General features: G+C 43.0%; 1 protein-coding gene across 15 annotated transcripts in view; it reads right to left on the reverse strand.

The window, feature by feature from the left end:
* Positions 1–18,848, reverse strand: part of UBAP2L (ubiquitin associated protein 2 like) — a 50,989-nt gene extending 32,141 nt beyond the window's left edge. For 9 of the 15 annotated variants that reach the window (XM_030824426.1, XM_030824423.1, XM_030824422.1 and 6 more), the window contains exons 1-8: positions 18,657–18,848; positions 14,490–14,619; positions 12,340–12,417; positions 10,976–11,086; positions 4,929–5,130; positions 4,433–4,528; positions 2,823–2,868; positions 2,285–2,397 (exon numbers count right to left, since the gene is read on the reverse strand). In XM_030824426.1, the coding sequence (XP_030680286.1) occupies positions 2,285–2,397; positions 2,823–2,868; positions 4,433–4,528; positions 4,929–5,130; positions 10,976–11,086; positions 12,340–12,417; positions 14,490–14,579 (736 nt within the window). In that variant the 5' untranslated portion in view covers positions 14,580–14,619; positions 18,657–18,848. The remainder of the gene's footprint in view (positions 1–2,284; positions 2,398–2,822; positions 2,869–4,432; positions 4,529–4,928; positions 5,131–10,975; positions 11,087–12,339; positions 12,418–14,489; positions 14,620–18,656) is intronic. The other 6 variants (XM_030824428.1, XM_030824431.1, XM_004089887.3 and 3 more) reach the window with 2 other exon arrangements.
* Positions 18,849–18,859: the final 11 nt, after the last annotated feature.

An 18,859-nucleotide genomic window follows, 5' to 3' on the forward strand; every position in this document is an offset into this window, starting at 1 on the left:
GGACACAGAAAAATGAGAGAAAAAGGCAGAAAGAGAAAAAGCAGAAAGATAGAAAAATGACATATCCACAGATATTTCAGCTCATAAAAATCTACAAAAATATCCGGGGCAGTTAGGCACCTGGATGTATCATACCAGGAGCAGTCTCAAATTTTGGGGGATAATTTGACCCCTCAACCCCAATGAAATCAAGTCCTGAAACAAAAAAGAAAAGAAAAAACAACCAGTGAAATTTTGCCTGTAAATGAGAATGTCTGCCCCAATACATAATCCCCATTGTACCTGTGGATATTTTAAAGGTAGGTTTGGATTTATTTTTTTAATTTAAAGGGGAAACTGAAGTTTGCTATCAGGAAAAACACAGAAAGAGACCATGCATGAAGGTATGTTCATATCATGAAATTAACAACAGCCAGGCGTGGTGGCTCACACCTGTAATCCCAGCACTTTGGGAGGCCAAGGCAGGTGGATCACTTGAAGTCAGGAGTTGGAGACCAGCCTGGCCAACATGGTGAAACCCCATCTCTACTAAAAATACAAAAATTAGCCAGGCGTGGTGGCGTGCACCTGTAGTCCCAGCTACTCAGGAGGCTGAGACCATGAGAGTAGCCTGAACTCAGGAGGCGGAGGCTGTAGTGAGCCAAGATTGCACCACTGCACTCCAGCATGAGTGACAGAGCAAGACTCTGTCTCAAAAAAGAAGAAAAGAAAAAAAAATTAATGACAATGGGAATTCATGAAGCTATAACCAACACTTTCACACTAACAAGATGATAGTGGCATCACATTCAGCCACAAATCAGATTTCCAATTCCAGCCTTCCACATCTGCTCCCTTTTCTACTCAGTAGAAATTAACACACACACTTTACCTTCCACTGTTTTCCCAACCAGATCCTTACTGAAGACAGCTAAGGCTAAGGACTGGGACCCCATGCCTGAATTTCTTTCACAACTAAAAACAAACTTTTCAACTTCCGCCATCTTACCTGCCAAAGATAAAAAGCCAAATACCCAGGAATAAGCTACAGCTCAAAAACAGTAACTTATTTGTTATTGAGACTGCTACCACTGCCTCTACAAAGCCATCAAGAGATGAAGAACAGTTCTAATGCCTCCAAAGTATAGTAAGTTAAACTATAACAGGACATTTTGTAACTAAATGGTGCAGAAATTCAAAGATACCTATCTTGTAACTCAACTTCAGCCTCCACCCATGAAATGTGTTAAAAATGAATTTATAAGATAGCAACTTGGCGAACAAAAAGCAGACAACATTCAGAGTCTCAAGAATAATATACTGTAGGAAAAAGGTGAGAAGCTATTTGTGCCAAAGGCTCTCCTGAAGGCCCAGAGATCATGTATCTGTGAAAGGTGACAAGGCAAATTTAAACAGATAAGGAGTCAAACATTTCAGGCCCTACTCATCCCCCTTTGTAAGAGAAAAAAAGCCTTAGGCTCTCATGTGTTAGCTCAGCCAGAATGAGGCAGCTGTTCAAGAAAGCACTCTAGAGTTTTCTTACTAAAATGAACTGCTCTTATTAAAAGTGGCACACATATCCACCCCCAAACACATCTTAGGTGTATACCACAGCTTAACATATCCTTAAACATTTATATCCAGCCCAGACGCAGGCACCACAGTTAGTAATCTTATTCAAATCCTGAATACTCCATCACACCAAGAAGGCTGTTCAACGGGGCACCAGAAAGGCTAGAGAGATTTCGAAATCTTCTTGTTCAGATACTGACGTGTCCCAAAAATAAAGGGAAAAAAAGGATATTCTTATCTCAGTAACAGAAAACAAATAAATGGATAGTGTGGACTTTGATTCTAGGCCTTGTTCATCTTTACAAGCAGTGGCTTGATTAATTCTGGCTATCTTTTCAAAAGGCAAAGCTACCCTAACATAAACACTAGAAAATACACTTGGACCTAATAGCAGTGACATAGTATAATTGAAAGGGCATGGACTTTCAGGGTCAAACAATGCTGAGTTCAAATACTAGCAAATTTATAACCTCTCTTTCGGCCTTAGTTTTGTCATCTGGAAAGTGATGATAAATAATGATTATTATCAAGCAGCATTAAGCGAAATAGCATGCATAATGTGCCCATATGCACGTTATATAAACAGTACACACAGTAATACAACTGCCAGCCCTTTCTCACCCTATCGCCATAACCAAACACTATTCCTCCACATTTTAATGTAACTATAACTAGAAAAAACTATTTCCTTAGATTCCCAGAGACAAGAAATGAATGATAAATGGTCACTCACTCGTCCCATCATCTGGTTCAAAGTGGCCAGTGTTGTTCCACGTATTGCCGCTACTATTGCCATAGTTATCATCAGTATTGGCTGGCTCTGCATAATCGGCTGGGTTAAAGGTTCTGGAAAAAATAAAACTTAAAAGAGTCTCTGACCTCTAAGCAGCTTTGGCAAATATTAACTCAAAGAATCAAAATCTTGACTGTATCCTTCCTAGTACAAATCCATCATGGCCCCACTCTATAATCCTGTGTGTCATCTACTTTTTCTCACTTATCACTCTATCCAAAATTTCATGGTATAATCTCAATATATATATCTAAGATATTCTGAGAAAAGAACAGGTATATTGATTTAAATAAAGATATACAAAATATAGGTAATGATCCAGGTGGTAAAGGTTTATCCCTAAGAAATGAGCCCTAAGTCCCCACATACGGTCTTTCTGACCATACAGTCTAGAAATCATTCTGATCATTTTGGCTAAGGCTGCCTACAGTAATTTTTAAGGGAAAAAAAATTAAGACACTAGATCAATGAAACTTACCCCATTCCTTGAGCAGAAAACCTTCCTCCTCGCCTACCAGAGCCACCTAAAGAAAGAATGAGAAAAAGAGAGATGTATTTTAGAAGTTGATATAAAACTTCCTTGCCAGGCAGGCACAGTGGCTCCCGGTGGTAATCCCAGCACTTTGAAAGGCTGAGGGCGGGCAGATTGGTTGCATCCAGAAGTTCAAGACCAGCCTAGGCAATAGAGCAAAACCCTATCTCTATAAAAAGTACAAAAATTTGCTGAGTGTGGTAGCACACACCTATAGTCCCAGCTCCTTGGGGGGCTGAGGCAGGAGGATCACTTGAGCCCGGGAGGCAGAGGCTGTAGGTGAGACCGCACTACTGCACTCCAGCCTGGGTGACAGTGGAACCTTGCCTCAAAAATACAAAAAACTACCTTGCCAGCTGAGGCAGCTCTGGAATGGTAAGTGGTTAGGCTGGGCGCGGTGGCTCACGCCTGCAATCCCAGCACTTTGGGAGGCCGAGGCGGGCGGATCATGAGGTCAGGAGATCAAGACCATCCTGGCTAACACAGTGAAACCCCATCTCTACTAAAAATACAAAAAATTAGCCGGGCGAGGTGGCGGGCGCCTGTAGTCCCAGCTACTCAGGAGGCTGAGGCAGGAGAATGGCGTGAACCCCGGGGGGCGGAGCCTGCAGTGAGCCGAGATCGCGCCACTGCACTCCAGCCTGGGCGACAGCGAGACTCTGTCTCAAAAAAAAAAAAAAAGTGGTTGATACTATCAGATGTTCTCTCTCTGTCCCATGTTACACATCAGTAATAGAGTAGGACAATCATTACTGTTGAGAGATTGTTCTTTTGCTGCTCAGACTACCATGTCCTCAAGTAAATACAATACTAGCAATAAAGACTAGAGGAAATGACATCTACCTTCTTTCTCACTCTCCCCTTCTGCAATCTCTAGTATATGCATGACACCTCAGGAATTAATTAACTAGATTTCATGTTAATTTGCTTCTAAACAAAGTAGACCCTGGAGCCAAGTGCTGTGTCTCACACCTATAACCTCAGCACTTTGAGAGGCCAAGCAGTAAGATCTCTTGAAGCCAGGAGTTTGAAACCACCCTGGGCAACACATTGAGACTCCATCTCTACAAAAGCATTTAAAAGTTAGCGAGGTGGGTGCATCACTTGAGGTCAGGAGTTCGAGACCAGCCTGGCCAATGTGGTGAAACCTCGTCTCTACTAAAAATACAAAAATTAGCTGGGCGTAGTGGCGCATGCTTGTAATCCCAGCTACTTGGGAGACTGAGGCAGAAGAATCGCTTGAACCCGGGAGGCAGAAGTTGCAGTGAGCCAAGATTGCGTCACTGCACTCCAGCCTGGGTGACAGTGCAAGACTCCATCTCGAAAAAAATTAGCCAGGCATACTGGCAGCCACCTGTAGTCTTAGCTACTAGGGAGGCTGAGGTAGGAGGATCATTTGAGCCCAGGAGTCTGAGGCTACAGTGAGCTATGACTGTGCCACTGCACTCCGGCCTGGGTGAGAGTGATTCTACCTCTAACAAAAAAAAAATAAAGCAGACCATTAATGAATAAAGAGTAACCTGCCCCCAATATCCATCCCCCAACAAACTGATCACCTCTGCCTCGGCCACGGCCCCTTCTGCCTCTTTCTGTTCCTCTTCCAGAAGGCCCTCCACTCTTGGTGCCATCCAATCCATTTTCCTGACCTCGAACTGAAATAAAAATAAAAATTAAAACAACAACAACAACAAAAACAAACCACAGATGGCCAGAGCACAGTCAACAGGATATATACAAATATATAAATGCTATGTAATATGGTATTGGGAATTAAAAAAACAACGAAGAGAAAATGAGCTGGAAGGATGAGTACATGTTACTCAGGGAATGGTAATGTGCCTTAATGGAGAGCTGCAAGTCAAATTTAACTTTATAAATGACTACAGGGTAATCTCATGCCAGACTGGTGGCAGTTGGTAGAAAAGGCCACATGCAAGAGATGTCAAGGTCTCAGAACAGATGATGGCAAGAAAAGCAAAAGGATAATATAATGGTTCCTGGGTCCTGACTAGCAGGGCCCTGGCACATCCCTACAGTCTAGACATTACTGACCCACAGCTGGTTTTGATAAAGCCCCATGCATACACTCTCGTCCACGGCTGGCACCTCTCCCCCGTCTTGGTGGCCCACCACGTCGCCGACTATAGTCTCTGTCCCGGTCTCGATTTTCTTTGCCTTCCTCATTGGGTTCCGTCTGGCCACCATCCTTCTGGCCTGAGACTCCCTTCTTCTTCCCGACCATCTCCCAGGAATGCTACAGAAGGGTAGAGCATTCATATCTAATCAATATGGAGTGCTATCAGGACACTAGAGATGAAAGCTGGGACAACTGATTGACTTAACCATTCTCCACTCAGCATCCATGTCTAAAACACTTCCACTAGCTTGCTTTTACTTCTGTTTAAATATTTTATACATATCACTACCAAAAGTAAAGTCCTTTATTTTTTATTTATTTTTATTTATTTATTTATTTATTTATTTTGAGACAGTCTCACTCTGTTGCCCAGGCTGGAGTGCAGTGGTGTGATCTTGGCTCACTGCAACCTCCGCCTCCCAGGTTCAAGCGATTCTCGTGCCTCAGTCTCTCGAGTAGCTGGGATTACAGGCACGCGACACCATGCCCGGCTAATTTTTGTATTTTTAGTAAAGACAGGGTTTCACCACGTTGGCCAGGCTGGTCTCTCAAACTCCTGACCGCAGGTGGTCCACCCACCTCGGCCTCTTAAAGTGCTGGGATTACAGATGTGAGCCACCGCACCCAAAGTGCTGGGATTACAGACATGAACCCCAAGCCCAGCCATAAAGTCTTTTTTGTAGGGAAGGTACTCATAGGAAACAGACTGCAGGGATCACTTCCAAGAGGATTACAAAGACCTCTATCTAATTCAGTCACTTAGCATATTAGTCAAAGGACAGAGTTATTGGTCCCTATCTTTCAAGTGTTATTACCTGGGCTTAAAAAAAAAAAAAAAAAAAAAAAAAACTAATTTCCTTCGGAGTCAGTGACCCACAACTTTTTATAGCATCATTCATACCAAATAAAGCAAAAGAGAAAATGTTTCTAAAAGTTACCTATGAATTCAGAATGAATGAGCAGCATTCTACTCTTGGGCACATTCTCTAATCTCACCCATAAATTTAGGAGGAAAACAACTATAGCTACCTACCTACAGACACACACACAAACACACACACAGAGCAATTTCATTTAAAAGATCAGGCTGGGTGGCCAGGCGCGGTGGCTCACACCTGTAATCCCAGCACTTTGGGAGGCCGAGGCAGGCAGATCACGAGGTCAGGAGTTCGAGACCAGCCTGGCCAATACGGTGAAACCCCATCCCTACTAAAAATACAAAAATTAGCCAGGTGTGGTGGTGCGCCCCTGTAATCCCAGCTACTCAGGAGGCCGAAGCAGGAGAACTGCTTGGACTTCGGAGGTGGAGGTTGCAATGATGAAAGATCGCACCACACCACTGCACTCTAGCCTGCGCGACAGAGCAAGACTCCCTCTCAAAGAAAAAAAGGGCCAGGCGTCGTGACTCACGCCTGTAATCCCAGCACTCTGGGAGGCCGAGGAGGGTGGATTGCCTGAGGTCAAGAGTTTGAGAACAGCCTGGCCAACACAGTGAAACCCTGTCTCTACCAAAAATACAAAAAATTAGCTGGGCATGGTGGCAGGCGCCTGTAATCCCCGCTACTCAGGAGACTGAGGCAGGAGAATAGCTTGAACCCAGGAGGCGGAGGTTGCAGTAAGCTGAGATCCTGCCATTGCACTCCAGCCTGGGCGACAGAGGAGTCTCCATCTCAAAAAAAAAAAAAAAAAAAAAAAAAAGAAAGAAAAAAGAAAAAAAGGTAAGGCTGGGTGTGGTGGCTCACACCTATAACCTCAGCACTTTGGGAGGTCGGGAGGTCAAGGCAAGAGGATCGCTTCAAGCCAGGAGTCCGAGACCAGCCTAGGCAATCAAATGAGACTCTGGTCTCTACTAAAAATTTAAAAATTAGCCAAGTGTGGTGGTACACTCCTGTCACCCAAACTTCTTGAAGGCTGAGGCAGAATGATCACTTGAGCCCAGGAGGTTGAGGCTGCAGTGAGTCGTGGTTATGCGACTGTACTCAGTCTAGGTGACAGAGTAAGACCCTGTCTCAAAAAGTATATAAAAATAAAAATAAAAGAAGACCAAACAACAGTTGCAGCCCTGACCCCAAGAGATACTGATTATAGAAAGCCTTCCATCCAGGTTTTACTTGCAGTGTTCTCCCTATATTTCCTAAATTGGTATCAACCAATTTAACTTCCCCCAGTGAAAAATATATATCTATGATACATTCCTAATTGCAAGAGGGAAAGTCCGTGGTAAGGAAAATAAGCTAAACACCCTTGCAAAACACTCTTCCTCAGGAAAATGAGCATTGTAAAGTTTTAAAAAAAAATGCATACCTTGATTTACACATATTTTTGCAAAAAACCTGTACAAATGGAACTTCCAGGACAAACACCAACACTATCAGATTTCTTTTTTTTTTTTGAAACTTAGTCTCACTTTGTCACCAGGCTGGAGTGCAGTGGTGCGATCTCGGCTCACTGCAACCTCCGCCTCCCGGGTTGAAGTGATTCTCCTGCCTCAGCCTCCCAAGCAACTGGGACTACAGGGTGCCACCAGGCCCAGCTAATTTTTGCATTTTTAGTAGAGATGGGGTTTCACCATGTGGCCAGGATGGTCTTGATCTCTTGACCTCGTGATCCGTCCACCATGGCCTCCCAAAGTGCTGGAATTACAGGCGTCAGCCACCGTGTGCAGCCTCAGATCTTTATTATCTTACCATCAAACTCAATCATGGCCCTAGTACTCAGTAACAGCTACCTAATATGTAATCACTTTCAGAATATGAGCTGAGTATTAGATAATATAAAATTATTAACCTTATCAGGATTGATAATAGTATTATGGTCATGTAAAAGAGTATCCTCCTTTAATGGAAGCATGTTGAAGAACTTAAGGGTATCAAGTATTATGTCTACAACTTCCAGATAATTCCAAGTGTCCACTGATGAGTAAACAAAATGCCATATATATGTACAACAGAATATTAGACTTAAAAAGGAATGAAATTCTGACCCATCCCACAATATGGATGAACCTTGAAACATTATGCTAAGTGAAGTAAGTTAGACACAAAAGGTCAAATATTACATGATTTCACTTATATGAGATATCTAAAACAGGCAAATTCATAGAAATAGAAAACATGGCCGGGGATGGTGGCTCACACCTATAATCCTGGCACTTTCCAAAGCCAAGGAGGATGGATCACTTGAGGCCAGGAGTTTGAGACCATCCTAAGCAACATGGCAAAACCCCGTCTAAACATACCGAAATTAGCCAGGTGCGGTAGCACACACCTGTGGCCCCAGCTACTTGGGAGGCTGAGGTGGGAAAATTGCTTGAGCCCAGGAGGCAGAGGCTGCAGTGAGCTGAGATCGCACCACTGCACTCCAGCCTGGGCAACAGAGCAAGACTCCATCTCAAAAAAAAAAAAAAAAAAAAAAGCCAGGTGTGGTGGCACACACCTGTTGTCCCAGCTACTAAAGAGGCTGAGGTGGGAGGATTGCTTGAGCCCAGGTGTCCATGGCTGCAGTGATCATGCTACTGCACTCCAGCCTGGGTGACATGGCAAGACCCCATCTCTTAATTCATTTGTTTTAAAAAGATTACCTACCCAAGACTTGGCAATTTGTTGCTGCCTGCTCTTCCAACCCAAGCCTATTACACATTACAGTTAGTGGGTCATTTTATGCTCACAGTAAGTTAGAAAAACCCTGTAGCTAAATATACACCAGGAACACTCTGGAAGCTAGACTCAAAACAGCTTTTAGAATTTATGCTACTGTCTCAAAACCTGGCAAGTTTCAGGAAACTGTAACCTTTCTCCCTCCTCTGTATGCACATCTGCTGCTGACACAAGATGGGTCAGGAGAAAGAATTACTATTATCTTCCCAAAGGCAACTTCAGTTTTCTGAAATGATCTCACCCACCCAAATACATCCAACATCCCTGGTAGCTGACTTTGCTTCCCATTGGTTTCACTAGTAGCTGGTTTATTCGTAACATAAACCTATATTCTCCAGCTTATTTTCTTTTTTGATACTGTGTAACATCAGCCTTGTAGCACTAGACAGAAGATGCTGGAAGGTAAGATAAAATGTGATTTGCGAAAAAACATTCAGACTTTTTAAAAAACATAAATAGCCCCACCTCATTCCCCCCATAAAATCTGGAGACAATTATTCTAGAGTAAACCCAAAACAAATCAAAAGCATTATATCTTGATTGGCCAGACAGTAAATATTCAAATAAGGTCAATAGTGTAAAATTTAATCCAGGACAACACTTTTGAAGAAAAAACCCACCAATTTAAATTCAATTGTTTTTAAAAGTTTTCCATTATTATTCCCCATTGTCTCAAAGAAATTGACAAACCTCCTGCATTTAGCTGGAATGACTCTGTAGTATCAGAAAGTTGTTGTATCTGAGGCCAGGTTCCGTGGCTCACGCCTGTAATCCTAACACTTTGCAAGGCCGAGGCAGGAGGATTGCCTGAGCTCAGGAGTTCAAGACCACCCTGGGCAACATAGTGAAACACTGTCTCCACTAAAATACAAAAAATTAGCCAGGCATGGTGGTGCATGGCTGTAGTCCCAGCTACTCGGGAAGCTGAGGCATGAGAATTGCTTGAACCCAGGAGGCAGAGTTTGCAGTGAGCCGAGATGTACTCCGGCCTGGGAGACAGAGACAGCCTCCGTCTCAAAAAGAAAATTAGCTGGGTATGGTGGTGAATGCCTGTAATCCCGGCTATTCTGGAGGCTGAGGCACAGGATCACTTGAACCTGGGAGGCAGAGGTTGCAGAGAGCAGGTTCGCGCCACTGCATTCCAGCCTGGGCAACAAGAGCAAGACTCTGACTCAAGAAAAAAAAAAAAAGTTGTTATCTCTAAGGATGAATTTTGATTATCTATTCCAACCAAAGAGCCCCAGTATAAGACCCAATAAATGAAAATGATTTCAAAATAATACACTGGGCCAGGTGCGGTGGCTCATGCCCATAATCCGAGCACTTTGGGAAGACGAGGTGGGCAGCTCACTTGAGCCCAGGAGTTTGAAATCAGCCTGAGCAACATGGAGAAACCCTGGCTCTACCAAAAATAGGAAAATCAGCTGGACGTGGTGGCCCATGCCTGTGGTCCCAGCTACTCAGGAGGCTGAAGTGGGAGGATCACCTAAGCCCAGGACGAGGAGGTTGCAGCATGTCAGTGCACTCCAGCCAGGGCCACAGAGTAAGACCCTGGCTCAAAATAATAATAATACACTGCTCATTAAAAAAACAAAATTTCTCTAGTAAGCATTGCAGGAACATTCTAAAGATTAATAAGGCAGTCAGAGGATTACAATTTGGTACAAACATAAGACAAGCACGAAAACATAATTCTCATGAAGTGAGAAGAAGTGAAAGTGACTTGTCTAAATTCCAGGACAAGAGATCCTCTAAGATATTCCCTATCATCTCCAGGGATGGTCAGCAGGCTACAAAGCTTGTTTCTCTGCTACCTCAACAGAAGTAAGTTCAGGCAATGAAACAGTAGTGTGCAATGCGAAGCTGATATTGAGGGGAATGTCCTGAATTCAGAATCAAATATGTAAAATAAATAAAATAAAATGAAAAGAAAAAAACAGAATCAAGCATAATGTGTGACTTTGTTCAACAGCAATATCCAAGGCTATCAAATCGCACCTCTAATTCAGCCTAACCCCACAGCCTGAAAACAGTCACTAGCCTGGAATAAATAATTTATTCCAGGCCAATTAGCAGAGACTGATTTCACTGTGTTCTCCTATGAGCATTATCCTCATAAAAAGGATGTAGTACACATAAATTTTAAGTATTTATAACCTGTGGTGAACAATCTCCAAGAAAGTTCCCAACTGTACTTCGAGAAAAAGGTGCTCTGCTTTAAGGTGTGTTGCCACTTGCTACTTTTAGAATATTACTAGCCTCCCAATTGAGGACCCATGTCCTGGAACACTCTATAAGCACTCTACCGTGTCTGGGTTTCCTTCCAGAAGAACATTGATAGCTCTGTTGACATCTCCATTGCAGTCATGCAAAGCAATCACACATTCATCCTGGTTCTTGCCTGTAATATCAATCAACTGAAAGAGAAAAAACAGCAACCATCATGAACAGGCTTATGCTCACACTCCCAATGAAAGGAAACTAGGTAAAGGGAAACGCTATCAGTTGAGCTTGAAAAAAACAAGTTTAAAAAGCAAAAGATGAGGGCTGGGCATGGTGGCTCATGCCTATAATCTCAGCACTTTGCGAGGCCGAGGTGGGCAGATCACCTGAGGTCAGGAGTTTGAGACCAGCCTGACCAAAATGGTGAAACCCTGTCTCTACTAAAAATACAAAAATTAGCTGGGCGTGGTGGCCGGTGCCTGTAATCCTAGCTACTTGGAAGGCTGGGGCAGGAGAATCGCTTGAACCCAGGAGGCGGAGGTTGCAGTGAGCTGAGATTGCGCCACTGCACTCTAGCCTGGGCCACAGAGCAAGACTCCGTCTCAAAAAAAAAAAAAAAAAAAAAAAGAAAGAAAGAAAGAAAAAGGATGTAGAATTTGCCTAGCAGGTTTTCCAGAACCACCCACCCCCACCAAAATGGAAAACATGTAGAATTTTGGTATTCTATTTCCAAAAGCCAAATATTAACATCTGTGGTTCAGGGATGAGGCCAAAAGTATTTACAAAGCAATTAAGCATCAAATACAGAATCAAACTCTGAAACACACAGGCTTCAGCATCAATTTCCACATTTCCTATATCCACAACTGCTCAGTTTCTACAAAATGGCATCAGTAACAGGCAAGAGGTTAAAATTAAGATAAAATTTCCAAACAAAGTATCTCTCCAAAGGGCTACAATAGGCTGGGTGCAGTGGCTCACACCTGTAATCCCAGCACTTTGGGATGCTAAGGCAGGCAGATCACTTGAGGTCAGGAGTTCGAGACCAGCCTGGCCAACATGGTGAAACCCCATCTCTACTAAAAATACAAAAAATTAGCCAGGCGTGGTGGCGAGCACCTGTAATCCCAACTACTCGGGAGGCTGAGGCACAAGAATCGCTTGAACTCGGGAGGCAGAAGCTACAATGAGCCAAGATCATGCCACTGCACTCCAGCCTGGGTGACAGAGTGAGACTTCATCTGAAAAAAACAAAAAACAAAACAAAGGGCTACAATAAATTAGAAAATGAAAGCACTTATTTATTGGCCTGACCTATTATATTTCAGATCAAAATTCTTTCAACACCTATAGTAGAAAGTATCCTGGCATCCATCTATGGTATTTGATTATGCCTTAATCCTGGTATCTTTTCTCACAGCGTATAGTAAATTAGTGATACACTCACTTGTTTCACCTTCTCCTCAAAGTCAGCATCATTATGGTCCGAAATCATCTGTGCAAGTCTAATTTGTTCTGCAGTGGCCTAGGAATTGAGATGAGATCAGGAAAGCATAATCATGAGGCAACAGTTTAGAGAACAGGAACCTATTTCGTCAGCCTCCACTGCCCCGATTTTCTTTTCCTTGTAACAAATGAGCAAGTAATAAAGCACCATTTAGGATGCTTAAATCAGGGATAGGCGCGGGTGGTGGCTCACACCTGTAATTCCACACTTTGGGAGCCCGAGGCAGGCAGATCACCTGAGGTCAGTAGTTCGAGACCAGTCTGGCCAACGTGGCAAAACCCCGTCTCTACTAAAAATACAAAAATTAGCCGGGCATGGTGGTGCACGCCTGTAGGTCCAGCTACTCGGGAGGCTGAGGCAGGAGTATTGCTTGAACCTGGGAGGAGGAGGTTGCAGTGAACTGAGATAGTGGCACTGCAGTCCAGCCTAAGTGATAGAGCAAGACTCCACCTCAAAAAAAAAAAGATGCTTAAATCAGTAAAATGACAAAAAATTGAGTGAAACTGTTACAGAAAGAGTAAGGAACTCATTCACCAATCTTCACAGTTAAAGGGACTTCCGTCTTAGAATCACAGAACCACTCTGAAACATCTGCCCCTTAATTCATATTAAGATAAGTCACAAAGCCATGTGTAAACTCTATTCTTATTTCTGTAATAACCAACACCATCCTCTTATTCCTAGAGCTTAGAATACTACAAGTCTGACAATAGACTCAACATATCTTCTGTATATCCAGTGTATGTTCAGATACTAGGAATTTTACTGCCCCAACTAAGTATTAGAATTCTACTAGAAATCCACTTGAAAACACAGATGAAAGAAAAATGCATAAGGGGGAAGTCCTAATCTTACATATTCAATTCATCTGACCATAATCAAATGTAAGTAATTCATTCACATTACATACCAACTAACATCAACCTGGTATGAGAAACAGAATATATCTATGTCAAAGTTAATATCTAAGAGGTTAATTTACTCTTTAAAACTTAAAATTGAGCAATGCTCTAAGGTGTTTCATTTAATTTTGAAGAAACAGTGAAGTTGCCAGCTCCTCATGGGAAAGGAACAATCAGGTAAGGTCTCAATGGGACCAGAGAGGAAAATAAAAGACAAGTTGGGGAAAAGAGGAGCAAAGGATAAAATCTGGAATGGAAAAGGCTGGCTAGAGAGATATCAAGGTGGGGCAGGGCACAGCGGCTCATGCCTGTAATCCCAGTACTCTGGGAGGCCGAGGCAGGTGGATCACCTGAGGGCAGGAGTTCAAGATCAGCCTGACCAACATGGTGAAACCCTGTCTCTACTAAAAATACAAAAATTAGCTGGGCGTGGTGGCACACTTATGTAATCCCAGCTACTCAGGAAGCTGAGGCAGGAGAATTGCTTGAACCTGGGAGGCAGAGGTTGCAATGAGCCGAGGTGGCGCCATTGCACTCAAGCCTGGGCAACAGAGCGAGACTCTGTCTCAAAAAACAAAAAACAAGAGAGAGAGATATCAAGGTGGAAGGTCTAAGAAATAGAAAGGTATTGCTAAAATGACCCAGGTAAGAGAAGGGAAATGCTATCTTAAGAATTATAGAGCCGGGCAGTGACTCACACCTATAATCCCAGGAGTTCAAGACCAGCGTGAGCAACGTAGCAAGACTACCATCTCTACAAAAATTTTAAAATTAGCCTGGCATGGTAGTGTGCACTGGCAGTCCCAGTTACTCAGGAGGCTGAGGCGGGAGGATCACTTAAGCCCCAGAGGTTGAGGCTACAAATGAATGGTGACTGTGCCACTGCACTTTGACCTAGGCAAAGGGAGATCCTATCTTAAAGAAAAAAAAAAAAGATAAAAAGCACAGGACCCATAATAAAGTGCTAAGCCTCATAATACAGTATTAAACAACAAAAAAGTAAGCATTTTGCCTTACAGCATGCCATGAACAGTTATCAGGACCTAAGTAAAAAAAGAGCCAAGGACTAGAAAACAAAAATAAGGAACCTAAACCAACAGTTCAAAGCACAGAATGATGCTGTATTACATGGAAACCAGTATCAGCTGGCAATGCTATCCATGAATCCATATGCCTTGGGTTATTTACCTGTGGCCGCTGCTTGTGCTGTGTCTGGTTTTGGTTTTGAGGTTGTTCCCAGTTTCCCCGGGCTCGGTTAGTGCCCACCGACGTCATCATTTACAGTATATACAAATAACAGTATTTACAAGGTAGAATACTGAAAGATTTAAAAGAAAATTAGGTATTAAATGTGGGCAAAATATGTTTTTAACTCTCTTATCAGCACCTTCACCACCAAACACTTTCACTTCTTCAAAGGAACAAATCAAGAAGATTCATTTATTCTTACAACACAATTAGCTTGATAAATTCCTTAAGGAGCTATGGCTGTTAATCCATTTTTATGTAACAAGAAATGTATAAAGCATATGTAAGTGATGGATGCTTTTAAGAAGTTACAGCAGTTTGGTTACTAGTCCCCCATAAGCAGACTTTACATTTAGCTAATAATCAAAAGCCTTTTATATAGATGCAAGTATCCGAAGTACCTTTGACAGAAGGAAAGATAATCAGTAAAGTCTGGAAACAAAAGCCTTCCAAGGAAGATTAGTCTACACTCCAGAGAAATAAACTTAAATACTGTATTCAATCACCTAAGAAAACAGCCTTACCTGCCTTACAACCTTTTTTATGTAAACTGCATGTGACCTCCATTGCTTGGGAAAGGACAAGTTCAAGTCTAGACTCTTCTTTCTCCCTCAAGTTTCATCTCTCTCAGTATGCTATGGGTTTGTTTTCTGTTTGTGGGTTTTTTTTGTTTTTTTAAACCACAGCCTTCAACAGGGTACGTATTAGCCCCAATGACTTTGTCCAGAATCTCTGTTCTCTGGAAAATAATTCCAACACACTGCTTTTACAGGTGCTTCTCTTGGTCTCCTAGTCCACATTTTCAAGAAACCAGAATGGCAATTACCCTCCACCACTCACCTTAATATACAGGGAATCTCAAATTTGTCTCAAACCAAAAGCATCTAGCACAAAGTTTTATTTGGAAGAAAGTGCTTCTAGGAAATCATTTTAAACTTGAGACCTTAATGCTGGCAAGATGACTTAGTTGAGTCTTTAAAGAGACACAGAACACACAGGGCCTTCCCCAAACCAGAATATAGTTTTTGTTACAAGACTTCTAACAAGGAAGGATTCTACTGAATTCAAGTTCCTTTAGTTCATACTTTGTTTTATAATACAGTCTCAGCTGCTGCATTTAGTAAAAAAGAAAACATTAATCATATGATAGAGTGCTCAAAATAATAGGTTACTCTGCATTTATTCCCTTCCAAAGAGGATAAGTTTATACTTTTCTGCTCTATATTTAATTTTTCTTGTTAATGAAACCTTATACAGCGTAATTCTAGACTGCCCAGAGATATTACTGGATTTGAGTGGGAGGAAGGACTTCTAAAGAAATATGCAAGGATTAACTATTAGGGAAGTGAATTTCATCTGACTTTCTTGGATGTCAAAGAGAAAGTTGACTTTTTCTGTGCATAAATTCTTCACCGAGTTGCGTCAATAGGTTGCATAGGTCTTTGTATCAAGAAAGATTTTTTTAAGGCGGCTTCTCAGGTAATTTTTAACCCATTACCTCTTCCCCCTACACAAATTGGCACACAAAGGCCCATAAATATTTCAAGCTAGAAAGGATTATTTGCTACACAGTAGCCCATTTTCCCAGGTTAGCATTATAGTCAAGTTTCAACTTTACAAAAAAAAAAAATGTTTAACCAAGTACCCCAAATCCAAATCAACAAGACTACATATACACATATATACCTATACATATCAAGACGAGAGGAAAACTATTTTGTTTTAAAATTGGCTCTAAGATGAAGTTTCTAACATGGCATAGTCATTTCCAACCCACTACTTTAACTTACAAATATTGACTGTTTTCTACTCCACATGTGATATCAATTTGTGAGGATAAGTTATATTGCAGATATAAACTGCATGACTAGCTATATACTACTGCATATACTGTACTAGTCAGATGTAAACATATTAAAAAGTCATCTTGAAAGATATAATTAACCAAGAAAGAAAAAAATCCTCCTAATCACTCTTGCTAGTAACATTTCCCTCTTACAAGTGCTTCGAAATGTGACTAAGAAAATTTTACCACCTAGTAGTGACAACACTGAGCAACAGGTCAAAAGTAAATGATCTGGAATGGATCACTTGAGGGCACAGAATTAGTAGCAAGCAGACCCATTCCCAGTTATCACACTGGAGGTGAAGAATCTTGTTACTTACTTGCTCTTTCTTAGAAAATAAAAAGATTTAAAGGAAGCAGGGTGAGAAGTATTGGAGACCAAGGAACTAGTGTGAGAGTAAACACAGGTTTCAACACAGGAGTGCCCTTGACTCTTTTTTGAAAACCAGCTACTTAAAAAAATAGCCAGAGAAATTTCACTGAAAAAACTAAATAACAAATATTTATTGAGAATCTACTATGTGTCCAATACTTCAGGAAAATACAAAAGCAGTATGATTTCGTAGCTGCCCTCAGGGAGCTTACAATCTAATTTAAGAAACAATTCAGAAACTGAAACTGGACTGGGTTGGGTAAAATTTGCTACCTCTAACAGAACAACTAATTTCTCTAGATGCTTTGTTGAAATGGCCCCTGCATCCCCTTCCCCACCATCTTGAACTCTAGTTAGTAAGAGTACTTCCCAGTTAGGACATAGCAAGGAGGAGCTTTAAAGATGAAAAACAAAACAGGACATTTTTAGGCCTTTCATCACTAGTTTATGTGCCAGCAATATTTCCCATTCACAAAAGAAACAATCATTGAGATAGTCTAATCTTTAAGGACAATGGTGTCAGATCTCAAAGCTGTTTTATCAACTGATACACAGCCAAATGTTTTCTCTATAATCATTGGGATAGTCTAATTTTTAAGTACAATGGAGACAGATCTCAAAGCAGTTTTATCAACTGATACACAGCCAAAATGTTTTAATTCTCTAGAAATGCTGATTACTAGTAATGCCCATCACCTCCCAGCAAGTCACATCAGGTATCCCCAAAACAGGATATGGGGCGGAGGAAGGTAGGATGGGAGAGAAGACAAAAAAAAGGATTTCTCCATTTAATAATCAGGGAGAGTCAAAGGCAAAAACGTTAACAATAATAACAAAAACGCCTGTTACTGTGGTGTTTTTCTTTCCACAACATCCTACACCAGAGGTGGCTACATTTCAAGAATGGTGAAAAAGGAGCAGTCTCCAGTTTGTGACATCAGTTTGCAAAGCAATTTAAGGGCTGTCCACAAGGTTAAGGGTTTGAAGAAATTGGGCATTCCTGTCCCATTATGAGAAGAGTGAACAAATACCCCCAGTGCTCTAGTGACGTCCCTTAAGCGTAATACACCCTATGGGGGCCTCCATGTCCAGCTTCCCAAATAACATAATTGTTTGGGGTACCCAAACTACAGTATAAACAGGAAGCTAAAGACAGCAGCAAAAACATATTCCAAGAACTGGGATGGTGAGAAAGAAGGGAGGGTAATAAGAGGAGCTGACAAAGAGCCTGGAAACGGAGAGGGGACGCAAGCCCACGCGTGGAGGATGGGAGGCTCACCCCCCTCAGCGCCACATCGAGAGCCCACGGGGCCAATCTCCTCCCTACCTCCCAGCCAGAACAAATTAATCCTTCGCACACCAAACTGAGGGCCACATGGGGGAGTTTGGGGGAGCTCCACCCCATCGCCCTCCCTCCCCCACGCCACCCCCAAACCAGGCCGGATCCGGATCAGAGGAGGCCCGCAGTGGGTGGAAAGGGAGGAGGCCCTCTCCTCCGCAGGCACCGGCCGGGGTGAAGAGAGGGCCCTACCTCAGCCAAGGCCCAGGCCTGGCTCGCTCGCGCTCTTTCTCGCTCTCCCCTCTCAGGCTCTAGCCGCATGGCCCCCCCTTCCTACGGCTGCTCCAAGCCCCGCCCCGGCCACGCTCCCAAATCGAGGCCCCGGCTCTGGCGCGGCCCACTAGGCCGCGAACCCAACCATAAACAAAACCTCCGGCGGCCGACTCGAGGTGGGGGCGCCAGGGCTCGCATGACTCGGGGGGAGGTGTACAGTGGGGGAACACACGGTGCGGGGGGGCCTACCGAGGGAGGGGGGATACGGCGGGGGCAGGGGAGAAAAGAGGGAGGGTAAAAGGGGGATCGCGGATTTAAAGGGGCCGCGGACAATACCCGGCCCCGCCGCGCTGCCGCTGCCGCCGCCGCCGCCGCCAACGCCGCTGCGCTCCCAACTTTACCTCAGTCTCCTCCACACTGACACCCCGGGCCGCGCCGCCCCTGTCACGTGATATAAGATTCCCTCTTCCCCACCCCCTCCCTCCTTTTCCCTCTCGCGCTCGCTCTCGCGCCTTTCCCCGCCCACTTGCCTTCCTGCG

Source organism: Nomascus leucogenys, chromosome 12 (genome assembly GCF_006542625.1).
Source record: "Nomascus leucogenys isolate Asia chromosome 12, Asia_NLE_v1, whole genome shotgun sequence".
NCBI lineage: Eukaryota > Metazoa > Chordata > Mammalia > Primates > Hylobatidae > Nomascus > Nomascus leucogenys.